At 39.9% G+C, this 27,981-nt stretch overlaps 5 protein-coding genes and 1 long non-coding RNA gene across 8 annotated transcripts in view; all 6 read right to left on the reverse strand.

Moving 5' to 3' along the window:
• Positions 1–674, reverse strand: part of LOC134668860 (calcium uptake protein 3, mitochondrial) — a 111,519-nt gene extending 110,845 nt beyond the window's left edge. The window contains exon 1 of the mRNA XM_063526338.1: positions 428–674. Within this exon, the coding sequence (XP_063382408.1) occupies positions 428–634 (207 nt within the window). The 5' untranslated portion in view covers positions 635–674. The remainder of the gene's footprint in view (positions 1–427) is intronic.
• LOC134669561 (uncharacterized) overlaps positions 1–27,981 on the reverse strand; it is a 475,395-nt gene that overhangs the window by 223,859 nt on the left and 223,555 nt on the right. The gene's annotated exons all lie outside the window — the stretch shown is intronic.
• LOC134668869 (uncharacterized) lies at positions 1,189–3,729 on the reverse strand. Of its 2 annotated transcripts, none has more exons than XM_063526350.1 (2): positions 3,227–3,729; positions 1,189–2,627 (listed from the first exon to the last, which is right to left on the reverse strand). In XM_063526350.1, the coding sequence occupies exons 1-2, from the start codon at positions 3,578–3,580 to the stop codon at positions 2,088–2,090; spliced, it is 894 nt and encodes a 297-aa protein (XP_063382420.1). In that variant the 5' UTR covers positions 3,581–3,729; the 3' UTR covers positions 1,189–2,087. The 2 variants fall into 2 exon arrangements, with proteins under 2 accessions (XP_063382420.1, XP_063382428.1); XM_063526358.1 differs by having other exon boundaries at positions 1,190–2,627; positions 3,311–3,728.
• LOC134670031 (uncharacterized) lies at positions 4,863–8,021 on the reverse strand. The gene is made up of 2 exons (XM_063527703.1): positions 5,761–8,021; positions 4,863–4,975 (listed from the first exon to the last, which is right to left on the reverse strand). Exon 1 carries the CDS (start codon positions 8,019–8,021, stop codon positions 5,820–5,822), a length of 2,202 nt encoding a protein of 733 aa, XP_063383773.1. The 3' UTR covers positions 4,863–4,975; positions 5,761–5,819.
• LOC134668883 (uncharacterized) lies at positions 14,059–16,570 on the reverse strand. The gene is made up of 3 exons (XM_063526371.1): positions 16,520–16,570; positions 16,314–16,422; positions 14,059–15,059 (listed from the first exon to the last, which is right to left on the reverse strand). Exon 3 carries the CDS (start codon positions 15,022–15,024, stop codon positions 14,170–14,172), a length of 855 nt encoding a protein of 284 aa, XP_063382441.1. The 5' UTR covers positions 15,025–15,059; positions 16,314–16,422; positions 16,520–16,570; the 3' UTR covers positions 14,059–14,169.
• Positions 23,717–27,981, reverse strand: part of LOC134669439 (fibroblast growth factor 22) — a 204,246-nt gene continuing 199,981 nt past the window's right edge. Inside the window, exon 5 of one of the 2 annotated variants that reach the window (XM_063527022.1) lies at positions 23,717–26,001. In XM_063527022.1, coding sequence (XP_063383092.1) covers positions 25,513–26,001 — 489 coding nt within the window. In that variant the 3' untranslated portion in view covers positions 23,717–25,512. Of the gene's footprint in view, positions 26,005–27,981 lie in introns of both variants that reach the window. The other variant, XM_063527019.1, reaches the window with a different exon arrangement.

The following is a 27,981-nucleotide window of genomic DNA, read 5'->3' on the forward strand; positions in this document are numbered from 1 at the left end:
GTAGAAGGTTACCAGAAGGCAGGCACTCTTCTGGCTTCTTTGGGGGTATGATATGGAGAATATGTCAATGATTTTTAATTTAGCTAACATTTTTGCAGACTTCTAGTGAAATGTAGCTTGTATAATATATTAATATTCCGCAAATTAATCAAATCCTATCAGTTATGTTTCAAAAAGCACAGATACTGACACAGTTTATTGTAAATAGTTTATCTAATGCTGTAACTAAACGCAATCTACTGTCAAAATGTATCTCACTTCACTCAACGCTATTTATAAACAACCTATGCGCATGCGTACTAAAGTCTATTTTCTGGACTATTTATACTTGCTGAGGTTATCCTTTAACAGGAAATTATATTATACTGTAAATCGGCGTCTAATTTCCTTCTATGAATCACGCTGAACAAATAGAAAAGGAATTTACCTTAGCTTTGAGAGCGTAGACGGTGTTACTCCTTGAATACGTTTTCGCGGCGTAAAACAACACACTGCCGCCGAACAAACACGCACACGTATTAAACACATTCCGATACGAATTATTTATCTTGGTATTACTAAGATTTCGACTAAAAACTGGCGAAAACTGCACTTTTTTGATTAATTTGCTAGAAGTACGGCTTAAAGTGGCCATGTTGGTAGAACAGCTGATTGACAGTTGTGTGCGAGCGAGAGAGTGCTATACACCTTGTAAAATTGAAAGAAGCCAGACTTCGCGTATGCGCTGTATTATAATGCGGCTAAATTAAGAACAGTGCCCTGTTTATCAAAAGCTTGTAACTTGTAATACAAGTGGAAGTCCTTTTTGACAGCTTCTGTTTGAAAGGGACTTCCACTTGTATTACAAGTTACAAGCTTTTGATAAACAGGGCACAGATGGCTTATTGTACTTCATTTTACTGGTTATCCCAAACTATCCTTTATTTTCATTTTTATTTTCTATTGCAAATTTCTTAGGTTTATCCATAAGTAATCAGCATACTATTGTAGCCTGGGCTATAACCGCGAAAATCGAAGTTCGCAAATTGCGGGGATTTTTCTCTGTCACTATTACGCCTTCGTTAGAGTAAAAGAGAAAGATCCCCGCAATTTGCGAATTTCGGTTTTCGCGGTAGCCGCTCTGTACATCCAAAATCTACGTTATTAAAACAAGAATTGCCATAATTTTGATTTTTTTATTGAAAATAAAACACGTCCATATAGTTGAGTGTGCTCAGAGCATAAAAAGGTCTACCACGGCGTTGCATGAACAAGAGATTTCCTTTGGCAGGATTGGTCCTTAGGACCCAAGGATGGATTTAAGAAGTGGAGCCAGCCAGATTTTTGCTGCAGGTGGGGGGTGGGGGGGTTTTTAAGCGTCTGCGACGTCTGAGGTTAATAATTCTTTAAGTTTAGGTTCTAAGTCAAGTTTAGTGTCATTTTCAACTAAATCAAAGATGTAGACATAGATTTCATCGAAATCGGTTCAGCGTTTATTGATTTCCCATACAATCCTACACCTTACCTTTCATTTTTAAGATTTTTTTTTGGCATAAAAACTATCCTATGTTCTTCCCCGGGACTCAAACTATCTCTATACCAAATTTTATCTAAATCGGTTCAGCGGTTATTGAATCCCCATACAAATTTCCTCCTCCCTTTTCACAGCCATAAGGGATGATTTTTGAGATTAAAAGTTTGCTATGTTATTCCCCGGGACTCAAACTATCTCTGTACCAAATTTTAACTAAATTGGTTCAGCAGTTTAAGCGTGAAGAGGAATTTAAAAAAAAGTATTTTTTTCAAATTTTATGTATTTTTACTTCGGAATGGTGTCATTATGATATCAGAAATGAATTCGGCACCCCCGATTTATACGAAAACGATACCAAACTTGGCCTAGTACCTTAAATGATACAGATATCAAGATCAAGTTGAGAGCCCCCCCCCCTAAAAATTTACATCAAAAATCTCGGTGGTTCCACTTCTTGAATCCATCCTTGGGTCCTAAGGACCAATCCTGCCAAAGGAAATCTGTTGTTCATGCAACGCCGTATGTTAGCTCCAGCACCATCCACTAATATCATTATTCATTAACTTAATTATATTCAATTGGTGTCTGTCACTGTATATTCTTCTTCAATATCTGTACTTTGGTTAGGTGCTTGTTCAACAACAACCATGGTTTCCTCATTCTTATCCTCAATGCTGTAATTCAATACCCGTTTTACAGCTTCCGCACTGTCATACATCCCGTACTCCGCCTGCCAGAGTATTGTTGTTATAAGCTGCTGTAAATTCCCTCTAGTCTTTGGTAATTTAACCTTTCTTAATTTATTTGCAACATATTCACCGAACACAGTATATTCATCCTTGCTAGGTACTTGATAAACTATTTGCTCCGGTTCATATTGTAATTGCGGTTTGGGTTTATATGACAAGCGTCGAGGTGGAGACTCTAATTCTCTTTTGATCTGTTTAAAAGGCATCTTTCTGCGTTTTTTGGTGGGTTCAACGGTTTGGTATGTTTCCTCTTCGAGCCACTCCTCGTCTGTAGCCCTGCTGTCTCGCATTTGCCTCACTAAGTGTATGCCCGCTTCGTTGACTTCTTGATGCTCTATATCCGATTCATTATCTAATGCATCTACCTGTAAAGAAGTAACGTAATATTGCAAATGAGGTATATGTAAAAGGTTTTATTCTGATGTACCCTATTTATTTAACAGGAAAGAACAATACTATGATATTTATTACAAGTCAACAGAGTGGAACATAAAAGTACCGAATCTAGTTTCAACCTAAAAAAGGTGGTTTCGAATCTGGCGTTTGGTTCGTAAAGTCAGTACAAGTAACTACTCATAGAGTTAGGCCAAGAAAAAGTCTGCAGCGATTTTGATAGGCCACTCAGTGAGTGTTATTTTAAACGTCAAACTTCTATGAAATTATATGCACTATGCACTGCGTGGGCTATTAAAATCGCTGTAGACTTTTCTTGGTCTAACTATAATAGGTAACTATATTTTTGTTTACATAGACCCGGTATGAACTCGTAATCTTATGATAACGATGACGTTTCATTATAAGAGGAATCGACTGACGACTGATAGGACCCTAGGTTATTGATTATCGATTCAATGGTGCAACCCTCAAATCAAAAATCGATGATCGCAATGATCGATCATTTCCATTCGAAACAAGTTGATAAGAGTGATAAGAGAACATAACCTTAACGTAACAACATAAATACCGTTTGTATTTCGATATGGGGCATTGAATCTTCTCCAGTGATGTTAGAATCGTTTTTAACGTCAACTGACACAGAATAACGTACATTTTTATCCTTGTACTTTCGTCTAGGTTGGACGGAAATAGTCGAGTCTTCTGTATCCTCTGCAAAACGTAGTGTAGATTCATCCAGCGTCCCATTATGTACGAGCTCCCATTGCAAAGGATGTTTACAAGTCAAATGGGTTCTCATATTGGTAGTGTTTCCGAAATACTTGTATTGTTGATCACATAATTTACACAGCACTCCAACAACTCTTTTATTCTCTTCTAGGCGATCAAAGAATCGCCAGGCGACTGAGGAACGTTTCTTCATATTAATTAATTGAATCACCGACAGAGCTTAAAAATTTACCGCGTAAATCAAAACAAATATTACAAACGATTACTAAAATCTCGATGGTATCGAAACCGCTTTCGATCACGAGTACAATTTCACATGCAATAAAACAAAATGGCGATTACGCTTGAGTGAAGTATCGAGTCGACTTCATCGGGCAAGCGCGACAACTGCTATTGGGTTCTCTCTCTCTCTATCTCACTATCAAGGTATATGACTGTCTCGCTCATTGCGCATTCGATATTCGAATGTTGAGGTGAGCTCGTGCCAAAGAGTAAGTACTGCTCGTGCTGCCAACTTGACGATTTCATTTAGTTGCGTTTACAAGGATTGCTAGTGTTTACATATTTGAAATAGAATTGATTAATAAAGTTAGTAACGTGAATTTAGTAAAAGTACAAATTTTGTTCTAAACTTATAGGTTGGTCAAGCAGATCTTGTCAGTAGAAAAAGGCGGCAAATTTGAAAAATATAGGCGCGAAGGGATATCGTCTCATAGAAAATTTGAATTTCGCGCCTTTATCTACTGACAAGATTTGCTTAAACATATATAATAAAATTTGCCTCTAAACACTATCAAATCATCACACCAAACCAACCAAAGAAGACGCAGATATTTAAATAAAAGCTTATACCAAAGAGTGAGTATTATATTCTTTGGTAGTACATGATTTATACTCCGTTTACACTTTCTGCTGCGCTAAGCATAAGAGCAGTAACTCATTTTGAAATATTTTTCAATTGTAGAATTTGTAGAATGTATCATACAAGTATAAAGTGAACATGTTGCCTCTCTGTCGCACTTGTAAATTCGTAAGGAAGTGTGACAGGGAGGCAACACTTCGAACGTGGTTCGCGGTAAACCCTCTGCTCTTAAGTATGGTGCGGCAGCTTTGCTGTTGTTAATTGAGAGGTGGTGAGCAGTTGAAGAGTTAACACTAAGTTAAGCGGGCAGCGATTTTGATAGGTTTACCTATATATAGCACACGCACAGGGGCATATTTTGAAATTTGGTGCCCCGGGCCAATAAGTTTTGCCGCCCCAAAGGTAAAGGAAGAAGCCAGGGGCGTCTTACTACGCCGCTCTTAGCGGATTGGCGCCCCGGGCCATTGCTCGGATGGCCTTTGTGGCCACCTCTCCCCCAGCCACCTACGGTATACAAATAAGACCGTAAAAGGGGGAAAGGCGGCCACTTATTATTATTTGATTTGGTTTGTGGGGGTGTAAAAGTAACAGAATGCTTGGCATACATACCTTCATCTCCTATGAAGGATTCTTTATCCTCGCTCTCTCTGATCCACTTCTCTTGGGCCAGAGGAGCCTCAGTCTGCTTCGCTTTACTTATGGTGGCTGGTTGTTTCACCCCGAGATCTGTGGGTTAGATTGCTCTATGAACATGGTTATCTCCAAACAATTAACCCCTAAACATATATCTGTACTCTATGACTAATGAGAACCATCTTACTCAGCCAGACTCAGAATATTCTAGGTCCTGTGCTCCCTGCACTGGATAATCTCCCTGTGGAGACTCCGATCCCTCTTGGTCGGAGAACCCGGATGGCCTATCCGGGTCAAGGTATACTTACCTCTAAAGTACCAAGCAGCCTAACCGGCCTCGCTCATCTCTAGGGAGCAGGTACATCAGGTCGAGGCGCCTGACGGCTGAAGTATCGCATCCACCCGGTCACGGTCACCGCAGCCGCCGCCCTCTTATAAGGTTGAGGTATCCTGCCGCACGTCGGCACACCTCTGGGGTCGAGGAGCCTGACGACTGTAACCACCATACTCACCCAGTCACGGCAGCCACAGTCGCCGCCCTCTTATAAGGTCGAGGCGCCTGACTGCTGAAGTCATCGTACCGGGGCACGACGACCACAGCCGCCGCCCTCTTATAAGGTATAACCTTGTCCGTCCTACCTAAGATGGTCTTCAACATCTTCCACGACAAGGTCACATGGCAAGCCAAATCTACTAAAGAGCTAATTGAATAGAGACACCATAACACCACTGCGAGCACCAAGTAACATAAAATACTTAGCTTTAGGCGACTCAGGACAGCTGTGGGCTTCCTCACTGTATATTACACTTTTATGCACTCGCACGCTTCGCGCCATATTGGTTTTTACCTTGCAACTTGTCACATTGGAATAACTTACCACAGTTCCACTCAGAGGGCGCTGTTCAGTGTTGCCGCTAGGAAATTTGTATTGTGACATTAGATATTCGTGCTTGTCACGACACACCCCGCCTCAGGCAGCAACACGGCGACTAGATTGCTGGTCCATTCCTTGATCTTCTCAAGGGCTCTGAGAGCTGCCGCTCTCTTAGGTCTTGCTTCGTCGTGTTGTTCTTCTGGCGTAACTTCCTCTAGGTGGTGTGACTCGGGAACAGTGTGGTCGTAAAACTCGAGGTCGACGACCGCGAGTGGTTCTGGTTCGGACATAGACTTAGGCTTAGACTTAGGCTCGTTTGACTCACTAGATATAGACTCAAATGTTTGTTTAGAGGAACACGGTTCCTCTTCTGGCGAGGCATGAGGCTGTACTTCTTCTGGTTGATCACTTACTTCTTGAGTGGATATTCGCTCAGATGGAGGCTCAGTAACGTCTTTGAGGGATTCCATCGTCGCGTCATCCTTGTCTAGTGGACGTGGAAAATCAGGAAGCTGCACCGGTTCTTCTACACTTTCTTCATAAGATGATGTTTGTTTACACTGTTCTTCTCCATCTTCGATCTCTAACGGGTAGAGATGTGCGATAGATCTTGTATATTCTGTATCTCCTACTCGTACCGTAGCGACCCTACATAAACCGTCGGCGCCTTCCTTTAAAGATACTATTTTCCCGACTTTCCAATTTATCCTGTTCTTCGTGTCACCTTTAATCTGCACGATTTGACCTATCTTAGGTGCTAACTTTGATGTTACTCTAGGTTCTTTAGGATGGTGGGAATATCTTTCTCTCAAATTTAGGAGATATCTGTTTTCAAACATCTCTTTAAATTCTCGTAGAATTATCCGTGCTTTCTTCCAACCTTTAATTAAATTGTCCTTAGTCACCGTCCCTTGCGACGTTGTAGGATCCTTATCTGAAGTTTCCATAATGATACACTTTCCCATAGTAAGAAAGTCTGAAGGTTTTAGTACATGATCCGGCTCTGAATCTACGTAAGTTAAGGGTCTTGTGTTAAGAACTGCTTCTATTTCTTTCACCGCTGTTACTAGTTGGGTGTCATTCAACAAATGTTTCTGTAATGTTTTCTTCATACAGTTTTTAACCAAACCAACTAATCTCTCATAGAATCCTCCATGCCATGGAGCTAACTGTGGTATAAATTTCCATCTTATCTCTTTCTCTACGCAGTATGGGTTCTGAAGAATCTCTGAGAGTAACTTGTAGTGAGTCGCATTATCAGACGTTATTAAGGTAGGTACACCTCTTGCTGAAATCATTCTACGTAAGGCCATTAAACCTTCTTCCGCAGTTAGGTCCTTTACAACTTCTAAGTGAATGGCTCTTACGGCTAAGCATGTGTAGAGGCTAATCCACCTTTTACAATTGCCATTCCCATTGTTAACTATAAGTGGTCCTAGATAGTCGGTACCAACGTATGTGAATGGTGAGCTATAATTGACCCTCTCTTTCGGTAACGCAGGAGTTTCTGGTAGTTTATATGGCCCTCCGTCATGCTTCATACATTCGGAGCACTTCCTCAAAATCTTTTGAACTTGGCTTCTTCCTTGAGGTATCCAGTAAGTTTCCCTTATCTTGTCTAACGTGTGACTTACTCCAACATGCTTATTTTCTTGATGAGTCTTCATTATAATTTCGTTGGTGAAATCTGAATCTTTTGGTATAAGTATAGGGTAGCGTTTATCAAATGACCAGTCTGCGTGTTTCATACGACCTTTACACCTCAGTAACTCATCTATGTCTTTAAATATGCCTAAATTCAAACTTAAACTAGTTACCTTTCCTTCTACCTCTAGAGGAAAGTATTCAGCTTGAATTTCTTTCAATTTTAGTAACTTATCTGGCATTTGATCATTGTCATGACTCGCTACTTCCTTTTCAGTTATACTGTCCTCCGTTTCCATCGGACTAACGTTGTGTATATCTGGATCAACTATTTCCATCAGTTCTTCGTCTTCTTGGATCCCAAGACCCTCCCCAATCAAGAGAGAACTGGTTGGTCCACCGCCAGAAGTTGTTGGCCACGTCTTCGGATCTTGAACTATAAATTGTGGACCACTCAGCCATTTCTCCCTGTCCTCTCTCGAGCAGGTGGGTCTGGTGCCGACGTCAGCTGGATTTAGGTCTGTTGGAAGGTATCTGACCTCCAGATCTTTATTTGTTTTGATCTCTTCTATCCTGTTAGAATGGTCAAAAGAGGTTTGGCGCCAGAGTACTGGCCGCATTTGGTATTCTATAATTTCATATCAAATCGTGTTTGAAAATTAGATTCTATCAAGTGTCATGCTGCGTAACTGTCTGTGTTTTTTGCTCTTTGTTGATGGTTTAATTTTACATAATAAATTATGTGAATAATTTAGAAGATAGTGTTGGCAAAATGAGTGAAAATGCAACTTCGAGTAGTAGCAACAGTGGAAATGCAACTTCGAGTAGTAGCATCAGTGGTTTGCCATCTATAGAAAAACTGGATGGTAATTCCAATTACGCAACATGGAAGTTTATGATGGAACTGTATTTGGTCCACGAGGATTTGTGGGAATACACGAGTGCTACTCCTGCAGCCACCGACGTTTCAGGTACGAAACGGGACCAAAGAGCGCGTGCAAAGATTTGTCTTATGGTCCGACCCCATTGTCTAGTGCATGTCCGTAAAGCAAAATCAGCTAAGGAAGCTTGGGAAGCATTAAAGAATGCATTTGAAGACAAAGGTCTGAACAATCGCTGCCGCCTATTGTCAAAGCTAGTGAGCTTGAGGCTGGAACAATTCTCGTCGGTTCGAGATTATGTGACATCTGTCATGGCGACGTCACAAGAGCTGTTAGATTTAGGGAAAGAGATTGATGATGAGCTACTAGCAGCTTTACTTCTTCAAGGCCTTACCCCAGAGTTTCAACCGATGAGGTTGGCCATAGAGAACAGCAACATTAGTTTAACTACCGATTATGTGAAAACCAAGCTGTTTCAAATGGAAGATACCTTCGCAGCAGGCTCCAGCGAGAAGCAACCAACATCTGCGCTGCTAACAAAGAAGCATAAGGGTAAGAGTGCACCTAAATGGAAGACCAAAGGAAAGGTCAAATGCTTCATTTGTGAAGGACCTCATAAGGCACAGGAATGTCCAGAGAATCCGAAAACGAGGAAGGAGGCACTGCAAGCCTATGCGCTTGGTACAGCGATGAATCCACACGCAGATGACTGGATCATAGACTCGGGAGCGTCTTCAAATATGACTCATCGGAAATCTTGGTTCAAAAACTTAAAAGACTCTAAGAAACCCTTGAGAGTGACATGTGCAAATGGTAATGAGGTACTTGGCGAAAGTGAAGGTACGGTAGTTTGTGAATCTATAGATTTGACTATAAGCAATGTAACTTATGTCCCTGAATTAGCCTCCAATTTATTGAGTGTGAATGCTATCGCGAAAAAGGGACATGTGGTGGTATTTACTGAAAAAGGGTGTGACATCTTTAAGAGTGATGAATGCGAGATTAGAGGTAAGGCTGTAGTGAAAGGTGTGGAAGAACGAGGCATTTATAAAATAAAGTGCTGTTCACAGGGTTCTGCGCTTTCATCTGCAACTGCAAGTGACCAGCTGATGCAGTGGCATCGGAGGATGGGGCATCTTGGTATGAAAAACCTCAAATTACTCAGAGATAAGATGGCAACAGGGGTAAGTTTTCCTAACACTTTATCTAAACTTGAGTGTATACCCTGCATCATGGGAAAACAGACAAAACAACCCTTTATAAAAAAAAATAAAGCGACGCGAAGCACTGAGGTGCTAGGTCTGGTACATTCAGACGTCTGCGGACCTATGGAGGTTCCTTCAGTCAGTAAGGCCCGATATTTTTTAACGTTTATTGATGATTTCACTCGAAAAACTTTTGTATATTTTCTAAAACAAAAAAGTGAAGTGTTTGAAAAATTTATGGAGTTTAAAGAGTTTGCTGAGAATCAAAGTGGGAAGAAACTGAAGATCCTTCGCACAGATAACGGCACAGAGTTTGTCAATAAACAGATGGACAACTACTTGAAAAAGTTCGGGATACAGCATCAACTGACAGTTGACTACACACCAGAACAAAATGGCGTCGCCGAGCGGGCAAACAGGACGATATGCGAAAAAGCAAGAAGCATGCTGCATGACTCCGGTTTGGCTAAACGTTTTTGGGCAGAAGCAGTCCGTCATGGCGTTTTTTTAAAAAACAGGTCACCAACGCTAGCGGTGAAGAATATGACACCTGAAGAAAAGTGGTCACGGCGGAAATGTGACCTCAGCAATGTGAAAATCTTCGGGTGTAAAGCATTTATGCATATCCCTAAACAAAAAAGGAGAAAGTGGGATCCCAAAAGTAAAGAATTGATCTATATAGGCTTCTGTGACAACTCCAAAGCTTATAGATTAGTGAACCCCACTACAGGCGAACTGCATAAGGCAAGAGATGTGATATTCTTAGAAAGTGAAATACATCATCAGCATTTGGAAACAGATCCAGAGGAGATACTTAATATGTCTGAAGAAAACGTCAAGGCGACACCTCATCAGAACATGTGTGATGACTGTGATGAAATAGAAATTCCACTGGCAGTGGAAAATGAGGTTCCTAGAGAAGAAGTCGTAATTCCTAGAGTGGAAGACGTCCTTCCTAGAGAGGAAAGACCGGAAAGTGGTATCAACAGTCCTAGAGTCGACCATGAGCCAAACATAGAATCTGATCTGGCCGAGTCGGACTGTGGATCATTTTTGAGTATCGATGAAGAACCTGAGGAGGAACAGGAACGGAGGTACCCCCTTCGAACAAGGAAACCAATTCAGTTTCCGGATCATGTACTGTATCAAGCCATAGAATCGGAACAGGAACCCAGAACGATTCGTGAAGCACTGTCAAGAGATGACAGCAAAGAGTGGAAAGTCGCCATTCAGGAGGAGTTGAATGCGATAAAGAAAAATAAGACATGGGTCTTAGTCAAACGACCAGAGCGATGCAACGTCGTTGATTCAAAGTGGATCTTTAAAATCAAAGACGAGGGGGAGGGAAGAAAAAGGTACAAGGCTCGGCTCGTGGCTCGCGGTTTCAGCCAGAGATATGGCATTGATTATGACGAAACCTTCTCCCCGGTCGTTAGACACAGCTCGCTAAGGACACTTTTAGCGTTGGCAGCTGATTATCGCCTTCACATTGACCAGATGGATGTCAAAACGGCATTCCTAAATGGAGACTTATCTGAAACTGTGTACATGAAGCAACCAGAAGGTTTTGAAGAAGGGAGTTCGGACTACGTATGCTTACTCAAACGTTCCCTCTACGGGTTAAAACAAGCCCCTAGAGCATGGAACACGAAACTGAACAATGAGTTGCTACAATTAGGTTTTACGAGGTCTAAGAACGAACCATGCGTTTATATTAAATCTAGTAACAAAAAGATTATTATACTCGCAGTGTACGTGGATGACATCCTTATCTTGTGGAATGATAAAAAGGAGCTGAACTCTGTCAAAACCGATCTCATGAAAAAGTTTGAGATGAAGGATCTTGGTCGTGCGAAATTTATCTTGGGAATTCGGATTACTCAAACTGATACTTCGATCAAAATCGACCAAGAGAGTTATGTAGATAAAATATTGAAAACCTTTGGTATGGTTGACTGCAAGGTCGCATCAACGCCTGCAGTGCCTGGACAAAAGCTTGAGAAGCCAGGAGAAACACACAAAACTGATGAGGGCATACCATATCAGAATCTCATAGGGTCACTTATGTATCTGGCAGTCTGCACGAGGCCGGACATAGCACATACTGTGACTTATCTAAGCCAATTTAACACGTGCTATACTGACGAACACTGGATCGCAGCGAAGCGAGTGCTTAGATACCTAAAGGGTACAAAGAGTCAAGGACTCAAGTACAAAAAGTCGGACAAGATGAAAGGCCTAGTCGGTTATGCGGATGCTAGCCATGCTACATCCTACGATAGGAAATCGTTTACTGGTTTGGTCTTCCTATGGAAAGGAGGAGCTGTTTGCTGGGAGAGCAAAAAACAGAAAACGATTGCCCTTTCAACTGCGGAAGCCGAGTATGTTGCCATCTCAGAAGCAGCCAGAGAGGCAATATTTTTAAAACGATTTGTTGCTGAGATCACTGGAGAACGAGAAAAGCAGTTAACTATCTTCAGTGATAGCCAGTCAGCAGTTGCCATCGCGCAGAATCCTGTGCACCATCAACGCACAAAGCATATTGATGTGCGCCACCACTATGTGAGAGAAGCGGTTGAGAATGGGCATATCCAGTTAGTGTGCTTGGAGACAGAACGAATGGTGGCGGACGTACTTACGAAAGCCTTATTGAAGGGTAAGTTTGTGTCGTGTGCAAGAGGCATGGGTCTAGACCTCTAGAGGTATGAAATTAAGGAGGAGTGTTAGAATGGTCAAAAGAGGTTTGGCGCCAGAGTACTGGCCGCATTTGGTATTCTATAATTTCATATCAAATCGTGTTTGAAAATTAGATTCTATCAAGTGTCATGCTGCGTAACTGTCTGTGTTTTTTGCTCTTTGTTGATGGTTTAATTTTACATATCCGCCTGGCAACGAAGGGTGGCAATAGCTTGTCAGATTTGCACCATTCTATGACGATCTGGCTGTCGGTCCATAAGACTTGCCTTACTATCTTCTGTTGGAGAAACTTAAGAACGAACTTTATCAATCTACTGCCAATCAGTACTCCTAAAAGTTCAAGACGAGGTATCTTGAGACTCTCCTGGTCCTTTATTGGTATCAGACGAGATTTACCAATAATGAAGCTTTTCTCCGAGCCGCAAACTAAAAAGACTGATGCTGCATAAGCCTGTAGAGAGGCATCGGTGAAACAGTGTAGTTGGTAGCCTTTTCCCACTGGTGTCTTCATGTAGCATCTGTCCACCGACACCTTCCTAATGGCTTCTAGGTTCTGTCGGATCTTGTTCCTTTCTTCCGTTAGTTCGCTCGATAATGGTGAGTCCCATGACACTCCAGCTTTCCAAAGCTCTTGTAAAAAGAGTTTAGATGATAGGGTATAGGGTACTGCATAACCACATGGATCGTAGATTGATGCAATAGTCTTTAGTATTCCTCTCTTTGTGACAGCTTCTTCTTGTAAGTTAGGTTTCAACTGAAGAGTATCCTTTTTGATGTCCCATTCTAAGCCAAGTACCTTTACTTTATCTTTTTTACATGTATCAGAGACTTTCTTCATAAATTCCTTAGAATTTGAACTCCAATCTCTGAGTGACATTGAAATATCTTGAAAAGATCCTTTTAGATTTCTGTAGAGTTTCATCGCCTCATCCGTAGTGTTGGTACCCGAAACAAAGTTATCCACATATATGTCATTTGCTTTCTGTCTGACTTGCTGATCTTCTGCATTGGACAGGTGGTGCTTAATGGTCGCATTAAGCAAAAACGGTGATGAAATGACGCCAAATGGAACTCTACAAAACCTAAGGTATAGTAGGTTGTCTTGAGATACAGGTTTAGAGGTATCTTTGAGCCACAAGAATCTGGTTACATCACGATCCTTCTCGTGTAACGCCATCTGTAAAAACGCTTTTTCAATATCCGAGGTTAAACCTATCCTATGAGTTCTAAATTTTATAAGTAAGCCCGTGAGGTCTTCTAACATGAGTGGTCCTCTGTACAAACATTCGTTCAGACTCTTGGTGTCCTTGCTACTCTTAGAGCTAGCATCATAAACTATTCTCATAGGTTTTCCTCGATGACGTACTCCATGGAAAGGTAGGTAGTGAACGACGTTACCTGTTGACGTTCTTGAAGAGGGTACAACTTCTATTATACCCTTATCTAATTGCTGTTTAAACGTATCACTGTATGCTACCAACGTATCTTGATCCATACGTTTCAATAAGCTTGATAAACGACCAAAAGCCATTCCAAAATTATTAGGTAAATCCGGTGGATAAGTTATCCAAGGCCAGCTTACCGTGTATCGATTATTTAATTTTAAAGTTGTATCATTAAAATATTTGATGGCTTCTTCTTCTCTAGTTGCTTTTGGGGAATCACTAATACCTATGCATTCTAGTTCCCAAAGGCTCTTTATGTCTCCATTACAAAGAGGTGGATCTGGCTGATGAAGCTTCGTTTCAATGCAAGTCTGAGTGTAAGTCACTACGTACGACTCGTCTCTAAGCTGTGGTTCTGCTCTACCACTAATTATCCAACCAAGTGCAGAGTCGATTAGAAACAAATTGCTATCCAGTTGTACCTTTTTCTCGTAAGTTATGTTGCAGTAATATTCGTTTCCAACCAAGATCTGTACAGGTCCGCTTAGCGACCCGTCGTCTGCTAGTGTATATGACTCGGGTAAGTTCTTCATCTTGACATTAGGTATATAACCTCTCCGCATCCTCCTTGGCAGTGATTATTTTGTCCAGTTGGCTTCTCAGTTCTTGAATGGAATCATCCTTAACTTTAAGTTTTATCTCATATACTAGATCAGCAGGAAACTTCTCTAGTAGCATGAAGCGCAGGTGATTATGATTAACGTTCTCACCTAGTGATTCTAAAATCTTAAGGTTCCTTTCAATCTCGTTGAAAGTCCTTCTGCAATCATCCGCATTGCCTTTGGCCATCTTAATTTTATATAATGTGGCATAATGCGCATCTATGAGATGTGAAGTTTTCCCGAACCTTTCCTTCAGTATTGAAACCGCAATAGCATAGTTGGTGCTAGTAGTCGCTAGACCGTCAATGGCTCTTTTGGCATCTTCCGTGACTGAAGTCTTAAGATACGAAAGCTTGTCCACATCCGGCAGGTTCCTTGCATCGATGTTGCTTCTGAAGGCATCCCAAAATTCATACCACGCCAGCACATCCCCATTATACACCGGCAGCTGAAGCTTAGGAAGTCTGCACGAGGAGTTCGCTTCAGTCAGCTTCTCTGATGGTTTGCTTGATGTAGATATTTGGTCGATCTTCACCTTAAGTTCAGCTAAAGTCTCTTCTGCTTGAAGTTGAAGTCCACTTATCAAGCAGATTTCATCAGATGCGGGCGTCGAAGCCAGCCTAAAGTACTCCGTCAGGTCTCCGTTAAGTCTTTTCAGTGATGCTTCTAATTTAGCGTAGGTAATCTGAGCCTGTGCTAAATTTTCTAAATTAACAGTAACCGGAATTACTTCTAAGTCCGTTGTGAGTTTGTCGTTAATGAGCCTAAGCCTTGCTAAAAGAATGTCGTCCATTCTGGTATTTGTCTAGACCGTAGTCTTGTCTAAGCCTGTAACGCACAGAAACAAACCCGTTTAACTTTAATTCCCTAATAATATGAACGGTCACACCAATAAAATAATTTAATATTTTAGGTTATTTAACCTTTAATAACTCCACATATTATTTATTTTAATAATCTCAAAGTATTTAAATTTAAATCCAACTAAAGTTCTCTAAAATCCATTTAAGTTTGAAACCAAAGAAAGAAAGTTGAATTCCTTTTAATTTAAATTAATTAAAACCATTGAATTAATTATTAACCTATGTCTCTTTATTTGAAGTTGTTATGAAAGGAAGTAAAATAATAAATTTATGGTAGGCAACATAACATACACACTGACATACAAATGTGTAATCTTTGTTTATCATTTATTTATAGATTACACCAGCCTAAGCCATGTCAAATCCGCAAGTGACGTTGACGTTTATACACTGATACCACAATACAAAATCTTCTGTCACTAACTTAAGCTCACTCGCAGCATGATGAAAGTTAACGTTTTTATTTTATTCATTTGTTTGGTTTATTTATTTATTAACCTTTTATTTAGACTTCACTTGTTTGATAGTTAATTATTTAAAAATTATTTAGTTTTATTTCACTCATTTGTTTGTTTAATTATTGGAACACTTCAACAAAACACTTATTTAATAAATCTAAAAACACATAAATGTCACCACAATATCCTGTAAAGAAGATGTTAGCTTATATATATATACACAGCACAATTACTATTTTTATAAACTGCAAACCCAATTAGAAAGAAAGCAAGTTGTATTTCTAAACTTCCAATAAGATGCATGATGAAATAAAAATATACCTATTTACATATCTTAAGAACCCTAGAAAATGTTCAAAAAGGTTCTTTATAACTTGTGAAAATATTAAAATCCGCCATGTACATCCGCTGCTCTAGAAGATTCTACTACGACTCTAAACTAAACCACACTAATACGAACCGTATTGGCATAATGATAGGGTCTATTTTCCTTTACCATATTTCACCTCGTCAATTTCTAGAAAGTTAAAATATTTTAATAAAAGAACGTAATAGACCCGTATTTCCATTGTGATTCGCATAAATATCGAAAGAAACTTCGCTAAATTAGATGATTTTCCTTGTTTGGCTGGACATCCAAAGTTAGTCCAAACTAAATAATCATGGCTGCCGTCGCACGCCGAAGCAAATGACGATCGCATTTTCTTGTTTTATTTAATAATTAAGTCGTATTGCTGTAAAGTAGATGCTTAAAAACTTACCGATAAGTAGTCTATTCCAGGTATTAAGCAGTCTTATCCGGGGTTTTCGTCAATTCCGATGAAAATTTTGTCTCGTCCGGTGTGGTTGACGGAGGCGAGTTCACTGTACCTATGAACGTAAATGAAGACATTTTTGATGATCCTACTTATTTACACGCTAAACACTTCGTCGGTGCACTATATATTACAATATTTGTCAAAATTACCTGTGTAATTTAAGGAACCTTCCTGGGGAACTCGCAACTGTTCGGTGACCTTCCGCCAACGATTTAAAATGGTGGGACGAGTACTGTACAACTTTCAATGTTGCCAAAGTCAACATAAATTCCCCCAAATTTCTATAAACTGTGAAACGAATTTCGGACTCTTATCGGTAATTTTCGCAATATTTATGTTTATTCCTTATAAATAGCCATACACTTGAATTTTTAAAACTAAATTTATAATTCTAAAGTAAAAAGAAAACACGCGAGGTAAATTATAGAGTGTATAAAACCGTCTTTACTACGCGCATATTTCCTATAGGATACTTATTAGATTATTACTAGTCGTATTTCTCTTCTTATTATATTCCTATAAATCAGCCAATCTTTCAACATATTAACAAAATGTATAATATATATGTCACAAAATTAAATAGATTACCTACTTATATCTAGGCACAGCTTGTTATAACTTAATTATCTAACCGTCTAATTGGAAAATCAGTTCTCGCATAAATTTTCCAAGTCGAATCCGTTTAGTAACCGATTTCTTCATCTTCTTTAGTTATCTTGATAATTCCGACAATCCGTACCCTTCCGCTGATTTTGTGGGTAATCTTCTTAGTGTAGCAACACCTGCTCTCATCTTCCGCCATTACTAGACACCTTGCGTAGCCTATTCTTGCTATTATGTTGGTAACTCGAAGGCACTATTACTCAATGGTATTTCTCTTAATAATAAATTAATAAATATCATACTTAATAGATACAGACAAATGCTGCAATTATTTTTATTTTTATCTCTCCATATTCTTCTTGATAATTTACAACTATACTCTAATTGTAAAATAAATCATAAATACAACCTCGACGGAAACGTAGTTGTCCTGTTTCCGGTCACCATATGCAATTTCTTCAAGTTGGTACTCCGTACATTCCGTACAATTGATATTCCGCTTGTTACGCGAAATAAAAATGTGACTTATTTACTCAAATTATCTTCAATTAATAAATACAAATGCCAGCCTCTTTATTTAAACGAGCCTAAATGAAAGCCGAACCAGACTTCGTAAGAAAACACTTCAAACATATATTCGTAAAAAAGAATATCTCGCAGCTTCTGATACCAGTAGCGCCATCTATGATTTCTGTTAGTAAAGATGTCTGATTATATTGAAATGTATGCCTTGCATTCTTTATTTATATTATAAGCCTTAATTCCTTATCTACTGGATCCCAGCATTAACCACCATTGTGGCCACCTCTCCCCCAGCCACCTACGGTATACAAATAAGACCGTAAAAGGGGGAAAGGCGGCCACTTATTATTATTTGATTTGGTTTGTGGGGGTGTAAAAGTAACAGAATGCTTGGCATACATACCTTCATCTCCTATGAAGGATTCTTTATCCTCGCTCTCTCTGATCCACTTCTCTTGGGCCAGAGGAGCCTCAGTCTGCTTCGCTTTACTTATGGTGGCTGGTTGTTTCACCCCGAGATCTGTGGGTTAGATTGCTCTATGAACATGGTTATCTCCAAACAATTAACCCCTAAACATATATCTGTACTCTATGACTAATGAGAACCATCTTACTCAGCCAGACTCAGAATATTCTAGGTCCTGTGCTCCCTGCACTGGATAATCTCCCTGTGGAGACTCCGATCCCTCTTGGTCGGAGAACCCGGATGGCCTATCCGGGTCAAGGTATACTTACCTCTAAAGTACCAAGCAGCCTAACCGGCCTCGCTCATCTCTAGGGAGCAGGTACATCAGGTCGAGGCGCCTGACGGCTGAAGTATCGCATCCACCCGGTCACGGTCACCGCAGCCGCCGCCCTCTTATAAGGTTGAGGTATCCTGCCGCACGTCGGCACACCTCTGGGGTCGAGGAGCCTGACGACTGTAACCACCATACTCACCCAGTCACGGCAGCCACAGTCGCCGCCCTCTTATAAGGTCGAGGCGCCTGACTGCTGAAGTCATCGTACCGGGGCACGACGACCACAGCCGCCGCCCTCTTATAAGGTATAACCTTGTCCGTCCTACCTAAGATGGTCTTCAACATCTTCCACGACAAGGTCACATGGCAAGCCAAATCTACTAAAGAGCTAATTGAATAGAGACACCATAACACCACTGCGAGCACCAAGTAACATAAAATACTTAGCTTTAGGCGACTCAGGACAGCTGTGGGCTTCCTCACTGTATATTACACTTTTATGCACTCGCACGCTTCGCGCCATATTGGTTTTTACCTTGCAACTTGTCACATTGGAATAACTTACCACAGTTCCACTCAGAGGGCGCTGTTCAGTGTTGCCGCTAGGAAATTTGTATTGTGACATTAGATATTCGTGCTTGTCACGACAGCCTTAGGGTACCCAAATACTTGCTCTAAATGTCGAAGCGGGAAGACACGGCATTTTTACTCAAGCTGGGTAGGTTGTAGATATTCTTGTTGGGACTTGGGATTGACCTTGAATGCCCACTCTCTCTCTCTTTCTGCAGAGTGCAGGGTGATTAGCATAAAGGTTGAGACTGTAAATAGCCGATTCCAAGCGAATACAACGTTTAGATAGGTACTTTTAGGAGAATTAAATACTTAGAAGGAGACGGCAATTAAACGATTGAATGACACTGGACGAGACAAAGAGAATCTTATTTAAGGACTCTTTTAAGGTATGTAGGTAATTACATTTTGTCGCTGCGGATGCGGTATTAGGCAAAGGCAATACGTATCGCTCACCCCGGATACACACGTTAACTATAAATCGTAGCGATTAATCTGTGCAGTCCGATTTGCGCAGTTTTATCTACCGTGTGTATGACAAATCGTTACGATAATCGACAACGATTTGTCATACACACGGCAGATAAAACTGCGCAAATCGGACTGCACAGTTTAATCGCTACGATTTATTGTTATGTGTGTAGCCGCAATCATTGGCAGATTTGTCCTAAGCACCCCTAAGGCCCAGTAGGCCCGGTCCTAGGGCGGCAAACTATTAGCGGCAGTCTATATGATAGTGCTGGGAAAGGGGCGGCCAGTAGTTATTATATGGCCTGGGGCACTGGGGCCTAGGGCGGCCAAGACTGCAAATCTGCCACTGATATCGCTGCCGCAAATCTTTGGGTGGCTGGAAGGCATCGAATGTTTATATGGGCCGTCAAAAGGTTAATCAAAATGTAAGTCCCCTGTATGTTCAAATTAAAACAACATGTTGTTTATAGAATCGTTTTTATTTATTTGTCGGTATAAGTGACTGTAAAAAGTTATTGTCTAAAAGTTTCGATCAATCTTTTGGTTGAACTACGTATAAAGGTTTAAAAATTCTACCGAAACATTCTTATTATCCAACATTGAATTTATACAAATTATATTTTCTTAACACTTTCAATTTTCAAGATTTTTAAATGCACTTGGCAAACATGAATTGTAATTAATTATTATTGTAAAGTTATCGAAATTAATTAAGTAATACTGTTTGACTCCTCTTGTCCTTATATTTAATTTCATATTACATATATTGTTTTAAATAAATAGTGATGCATTTAAAGTTGTCTTAGTTCCCCGCTAGATGTCTCTGAGCTTAACATTTTTTTTATTGTTAATGCATATTGTCTATGGATCGGTAGGAACGGCCCATTCGGGCCTTATTATTTTATGGCACATGTGCGTAGCGCAGTTTATAAACTCAGTAAATTATTATTAATCAACCATTTTTCTAAACTGCTTACAAACTAAACAGGCTGAAGAATAATACAAATATTTAAGTAGGTAGTCTGATAATAACATGATTTTGTTCTATCTTTCTTATGAGAGGTAATGTCATCGTTTTTTTATAAAAATATAAATTCAAGATCCAAGCATTATTATTCGTCCTGTATAAGAAGATAAATAACCCAGTGATCCAAGGAGGTAATCACTATATTGAATTCTTACAATGAAATTTACATACAAAGACTACGAAGCTACATACTGCAACCCAACAGAGCCGTTTTCATAATACCAAAATACTGTTCCTACACTAACGTAAAGATCGATTGGTAATTTACAATACAGCAACAAGTCAATCGAAACCCGATAATCGAATAAGTTATTCTCGAAAAGGACAAGAAATCGGTACGTGCACAACACTAGTAGTTTTTTAAATGTAGAGTAAATGCTTTGTTTAGTTCCAGATTTAATGTCGTTTTCGCTGTCGCTTAAATATTATACAATACATAAATAATTTCTAAATATCTTTTGAACATACGTACATAAAGCTTGCAAATATATTCACATAACTTGTAAGTGAACGTCGTTCGCGATATAAGTTTAATCATAACTATGTACAAGTATATTCAATTAAAATTAAATATATAATTGGTTCGGCGGTAGGTTCGTTTCAAAAAGCGAATATCCAAATACCTTCAGTAATATTTACACATCAGACATTATTTAGGTACATAGGAGTAAAAACCTGGAAGCATTATTGGGACTTTGTTTTTACCTATACCTATGTTACCAACGTTTTTGTAGCTTGAACCTGAGAATGCTTAGTTTCAATTATCCTTCTAAGCTAACTTTGCACCGACTCGTACAGAATAAAGTGTGGAATGTCATTATAAACATCATATTGTCACAGAAATTTGATATTAATGATGACATGGTCACATTTTGTCATAGCAAATACCATGCAGAGTTTGCTTGGTCCAACTCTAGTAAAATCAAGTTGGGTCAGATTTTTACTCCAATGCATTACTATCTAAGTAGGTAATCTCATATTTTAAAAGGCAGTGAATTAAAAATTGACGTCACATTTTATGTATTTAGGCGATAGGTAGGTATATCTCTTGATTTTCATCAAGCAAACCAATCGTCGACGACGTTCAGTGGTACTCTCACGAAGTTCTAGCATGCTGAGTTTATCGCATTTTGTTTTATCTTGGAACAAGTGACTGTTAGCAATGCGATATTCTTAGTATGGTAGAGTCTTTGTGAAGGACTGCGCTAAGGAGGGAAAGACGTATAATCGAAACAAATCACCTGAGATTGTAAGCATAAGCGTTTTCTGTAAATCTTCATACAAAAGTAACCATACACTGCACAAGCAACCAAAAAGTTTTTTTTTATTCGCCGTCAATAAAACCAGGGCGAAACAATTGCAGAATATTTTTATCAATATCGCAACAGAAGTCACAATTTCTGACATCGCAGGACATACACCAAATGACTCTTTTCGGTTATACGTCTGTAGTCGCGTACCTATTACAATCCATTTAATCACAATATTTGCGTCCACACACCATACAAAGCACGTATTGTCAGAAACGGACTTAAATATAATACAAGTAACATTGGCTCACTAAAGTACAAGCGTATGAAATCCTACATATCTACATCGGTTGGAACTAAGGGAGAGAATAAAAACATCAACTAAAACGTTAACAAAATACGACTTTCTCTATGAAAAATAAAATAAATAATTTACAAATTACATACAAGTTTTATAGCTACTAATAGTCACATTTTTTGTTAATGTTTATCACTACTTGGATGGTAGAGGCGAGCGCGAACGAGTGCGCGATAAAAAGTTTAGCGCATATATTTTATCACGGACATAAAACAAATGCACGGTAACAATATTATGCTAGGGAATCTTTTGCACGGTTACACACTCTATGGTCATAACGAGACTAGAGAAACTAGTCTATCGACCCATATTGGCCAACATTATGAAGTGTCAATTCACTTCCGCTGGCCACAATTATATGTATTATCTCGAAGTATTTTATCACAAGCCACGAGCCCGCTCGCCTCAACCGATCCGACTTATTATTAGGCTGTGTTCACATACGTGTCATTGTTTTAAATCGAATTATTTTCTGCAACGCATTCATTAAAAAAATTAGCTACTCGCAATAAATTGCATCAAACGCATCAGTTGCGCGTCTGAAACGGATTCCTTGGTACAGTGACATGTATGTGGAGCCAGCTTTAGAAGCAAGCCGCCCGGTCGCACGTCCCTTTACACTACCATAGCCTAGACCGACACCTACTTTACTCAGTCCAATATTTTCAGTCAATTTCTTATGAAATTACACGTCCCGTCTAAGTACAAATACCTAAAACTCGTGCTGGTGATGTTTATTTAGTTAAAACGAATACAACTATACTTTGTTACTTATACAGTCAGCATCAGAGGAAAGCGGATCAGTATACTCATCAAAGGTATCTAACTACCATTCTTTAATAACTTAACGAAAAGGGACGTCTATATTCATAGGGACGTTTATATTATAATTTGTGTTTTGTGTTGTGTACAATACTTAAAGAGTTTATACATACATACATATTCTATATATAGATCCTGGTTTAAACTTTCACGATTATTAAACATTATCAAACTGCACAACGGGACTTAATCGCGTATTTAAGTTTTAAGATTTACCTCCGACGTTTCGAGGACGGCGTTGTCCCCGTGGTCTCGGAGAAGACTGGCTCAAGTTGACATCAACATCTTCTAGCCGCGCGAGTTTTTCGAACTACCCGCACTTGGTCTTGTTTATCAGTTTGAACGTTTTGCGCACTAGGGATGTCACTCTGTCGACACACAACACTAACGATATTCGATTTATCGACTGTCGATATTCGTTTCCGCTTACATTTACTAATGACTGGATTCCATGTGGATGAGATCTTAAAACCCTCGTCCCGATTAAAATTGCAATGTTTTTTGATTTCAATGGCTTCCCGCACTTTTCTACTGTAGAAATGGCGATCCGTGGAGAGGATTTTAGGGTTATGCAGCTCAATCCAGTGGTTTGGTCCTGACTCCAGCAAATGCTCAGCCACCGCAGACTTGTTGACCTGACGATTTTTGACAGCTGCGATATGTTCCTTAACTCTTTCTGCTATGGTGCGCTTAGTTTCTCCGATATAGGAACTACCACAACTGCAATCTATTTTATAAACGCCAGGTGACTGGAACGGAATAACGTCCTTCGGTGACCTTAGGCTCCCTGCTACTTTGGATAAAGGTGTGTACACCGTCTTTATAGAGTACTTTCCAAGTACTGTGCCAACTTTATCCGTTACCCCTTTTACACGTCGGAGGTAAATCTTAAAACTTAAATACGCGATTAAGTCCCGTTGTGCAGTTTGATAATGTAGATCCTGGTTGTTCTACTTAAAGGACAATCAAACTGTGACAAATATTTATGAACGCGAACTAATTTGGAAAAGTATTCTAGGGTGGCAGATACTTTTGTTGCGTTATTTCATCCGCTAGTATTGATGGTGACTGTGTACCTATACCTACCTACATCTATCTAATGGGATAGTCAGACCTTTTGTAAAAACTGTCCTGGATCAAAGATAGCCGGTAGTAAAAAAAATCGGTTTTCGAATCATTGAAGGTTATAAATAACTCAAAAGTAAATCACAAATAAAATATTGACAGGCGGCGTTTGTGCCACTAGGCTCATAAAAAAAGTTTATCTTTACAAACATGCAAATTTACTAAAAACTCGCGTTAAAAAACCACTAATTTCTGTTAAAAGCCGTGTTCTTAGACGATACTGAATTAAAATGATAATTACTTAATTTGAATACGGTTTTCGAAAGCACTTTGTAAACTGGCCGATTACGAGTGTTTAAGATCCACGATAAGTGTGTTTTCGTTTGTAACGGACACTATGGGGTCCATTAAACAATCTCTTCGGCTTAATTAAATAGAAATCTTAAAGTCCGGGAAGATGTAGCTTGACAAATTTGGTTTTTCCGACGGAAAATACTCGCTACATACAACTCTCATAAGCACCATTAGCTTGTATAGCTGTTCGATTAAATTGGTGATCGTTTACGACTGAACAGAGGGTCATTCGGTATCGTCCATTTAGCTTATAAGGTTTATAGAGCCCGATCAATACTTAGCGGGCTCTCAAAAGGTATAATTTAGAGGGCACTAGATCATGATAAACTAACGCGACCGATTGGTGTTGTTATATTCGAAAGTTATACACAGTGGATAAAGCTAGAGTTACAGTTTCCTAATATTCTTTTAAGATGCAGGTACTTGGTCTAATAATCAATACTTAGTGTTGGTCAAATAACTAAACACCACCAGCGAAAGCCCCCAACCCTTCAGCACGGTTCCAAGCCTCGACTCCGTCGATATAGGTTTCAACACATTGTCAAATTAAATTACGATACATTAATAATTTCACGATAACAGTAACTAACACAATTGGAATCTTGCCGATAAACCTAAGTGTTAAAGCGAACTAGGAATATAAATTGAGATAGATAATTTCAGTAGCTTTGGTAAACATCTTATTAAAGTTCAACATCCTGGCCGTTCATACGACTCCTAATTGAGTATTTAAGTTACACTACACTAAAGAAAGTAAGAATCGTAAAACGGCTACCTAAACAACGAGTAACTGGTATTAAATTTTTAGTATAATTCAAAGATTTTCAAAGCGGGATAATTTATCTAAGAGAGCATACTTGTCTCCAATCACTAGTTGTCCGAAGAGATTCTCTTACGGAGAGGCAGCGGCACCGTCAACCACAGCAAAAAACGTCCAAAAGCGACAATTAATGAGCATTCCTTAACATTAGACGTTGAATCTCGTTTGCCGCGCCGCAGTGAAGGTGCGTGCCTGAGAAGGAATGATACAGATAGGGTGAAAAACCATGGAATACGCACCACCAAAACCAACGAGATAATAGCTCCGTACTGAGTGATTCAACGGTTTATAATGATTGCTTCACCTTTTTGTGACAACGTGTCACATTAAGGAACCGGGATGATCCTGGAGACTATAATGAAATTCGGATGGTATCTGAAGCAGAGATCTGCCTGAGAATATGTGATGTTGGGTGGGACGCATTGGTTTTGGTATTGCGTTGTCGTTGGCGCTACCCCCAGGCGGGCGTGGAACCGTGCTAGCGTGCGATCGCGACGGCTGCCCCCACCGTGAGAAGCGAGCTTACGCTCGGAAGACCGCCTACTGCGCGGTCTGTGACCGAAAAAACTCCATATCGGTCGTCGTGGACATCGTTGACATCGTCGACTCGTCGTAGCTCTCCGTCGTCGTCGTCGACGTCGTGCCGTCGTATTTTCTCCGCGTCTTCGGATGTCGGTGTTTCTTTTTGGGGTGTACCACTTTTTTGTGCTTCCGCTTTTGTCTTTGCAACTGTTTTTGGACTCTGATTTGACATCGCTGCTCGGTCCGGAAGGGTGGGGGTCTCTTGAGCTTGCCGCGGTGCCGCCGGATGGGGCACTGGGTCTGCTTGGGGCCCTCCCACCGCCTAGTGAGCGTGAGCGCGTACACCGAGAGGTTGCCGAGCGGCCGGTTGAGCGCGATCTGCGTCCGCCTCGACTTGCCGTTGTTCCCTAACGCTAGGTAAGTCTTCTTCCCGCCCCGTATCCTCGAGTACGTGTTGTAGTTGTTCTCCTCTATGTTTTCCTCGAACATGCAGTCGTCCGAGAGATCCTTCTGAAACAAACGAGAAAGGCTAGTCAGTCGGAGGCGAGGCTGGTTTGTCTGACATCACAAGACCGATCGGCCGCTGCAGATATATCTATGATAATTCGTTTTATAAACAAGTTAATAACGCAGACACGAGAACAACGACTTGGCCTAGAATCTGGGATATATTATCACGCGTATTTACTGAGACCTCGCAATATTTTGACATCGTAAATTATTTCTAAGTATATCAGACGGTTGAGATAAAATCGTGGCCCTTTGGCACACAGTGATTAATGTGAATAAAATACGTTAATAAAAGGAATTGATGAATAATTTAAATATGGTATAATAATAAAGGGTTTGTGTTGGTTAACACCTCACCTGAACCATTCTAGGTAATTGTATGACATGTATTCCGAGTACTATGTAAATAGTTTTCGTTCACAAACCTCTTAACTATGTGAGATAAGTTCGAGCAATGACGTCGTCATGTTTTAGAAGCTCGAGACGAAGTTTCATTCGTTTGTAACGAGATCGTAAAAATACTAAAAATTACTTTCCGGTTCGCATTGAGGTATGACATGCCTATAAAACTAAATTACGGCACATTACGGCTTTCAACATTCCTAAGTAAGCAATCAACGTCATTTTGATAGACACAAGTTGGACACAAGTCTACTATTCGCCGAACTTTTTGTAGCTGGAAATAGATTTTATACCCACATGATTAAACCACGTGTAGGTATTATGTGATCAGAAGCTGAGAGAAAATATCTATAGTGTACCGCATCGTATACCTTTTGCTCGTGATCAACCTTCTTGTGACACTAAGATGGTTAGTATAATTATAATTTCAGAAACAGTGAGCATTTCATGGCGGAAAGTATTATAACCAAGTCAGAATGTTGTTCCTTTTTTCACACCATCATAGTGAGTGCAAATTGATAGTCTGTTTGGAAAGAGAAGAGTCGTGGAATGTATTGGGCCCCATATATTCCACGACTCTTCTCTGTCCGCACATCAAACTCTAGCACTACGTTGAGGCCCAACACTGCTGAATAGCGTATTTGAGGGCACTTACTATTATCATGTCGGCACCAAGTTCTAAATTAACCGCAACCATTAATTCTAATCGCCCCGCCCGAACATAAAAGCTCATCAGAGCGTTCCATGCTAAATTCCTCGCCACCCAGCCTGTGTAGGCCCTAAACAGATTGGCTGTTTATTCATAAATATGTATAAGCGATCGCCGTTGGGTGCTAATGTCTCTTAAATTGTCTTATGTCGCGGACATGGGCAATTGAAGGGCATTAAATTCGATATGATTGCTGTTTGGTGGGTAGAAATAACCAGATAGATTTATGGCTTCGGTGCCGGTTGTCCTATAGGAAGTTCCGTGGACAGGATTGGTCGATTAACAATTAGCCTTACAAGATTGGCCTAGAATGGGGTATGAATAATGCATGGGGACGGGTTTGGTCAAAAGATTTGTAGGTATGGGAGCGGTTGTTTTGGATCGCCGTTACTATTCAATGAACAGTTATTAGAATATCTTAATTAGGACTGGACCCGTTTGCAAGTCCCATTTCATGTTTCTGCTGCATCCGGATGTTTGTGATTAAAGAATGTAATAAAAGGATCTTGAAAAAAAGAAAATACATTATGTATCAGAACGAAACGCAAAGAGACCTATTAATGTTTAGGTTATACTGATCAACTTTTACTATGGGACCAACACCGAAATCGCGAAAAAAATTCTCTTTCATAAAAAACGTCAACATCAGACCAGCAAAATGTATGTATTTTTTTCCGGGTTTTCGGGATTGGTCCCATAGTAAAAGTTGCTCAGAAGGTATGACCTAAACATTAATGGGTCTCTTTATTTGCCTTTTGTTCTGATACATAATGTATTTTCTTTTTTTGTACTGTACTGTGTAACCTAAATAGGAATGGCTATTCTTCACTAGGGGAACAATGTCCGATGTTCGGTCGGTAGACTAA

This window comes from Cydia fagiglandana, chromosome 1 (assembly GCF_963556715.1).
Source record: "Cydia fagiglandana chromosome 1, ilCydFagi1.1, whole genome shotgun sequence".
Lineage (NCBI taxonomy): Eukaryota > Metazoa > Arthropoda > Insecta > Lepidoptera > Tortricidae > Cydia > Cydia fagiglandana.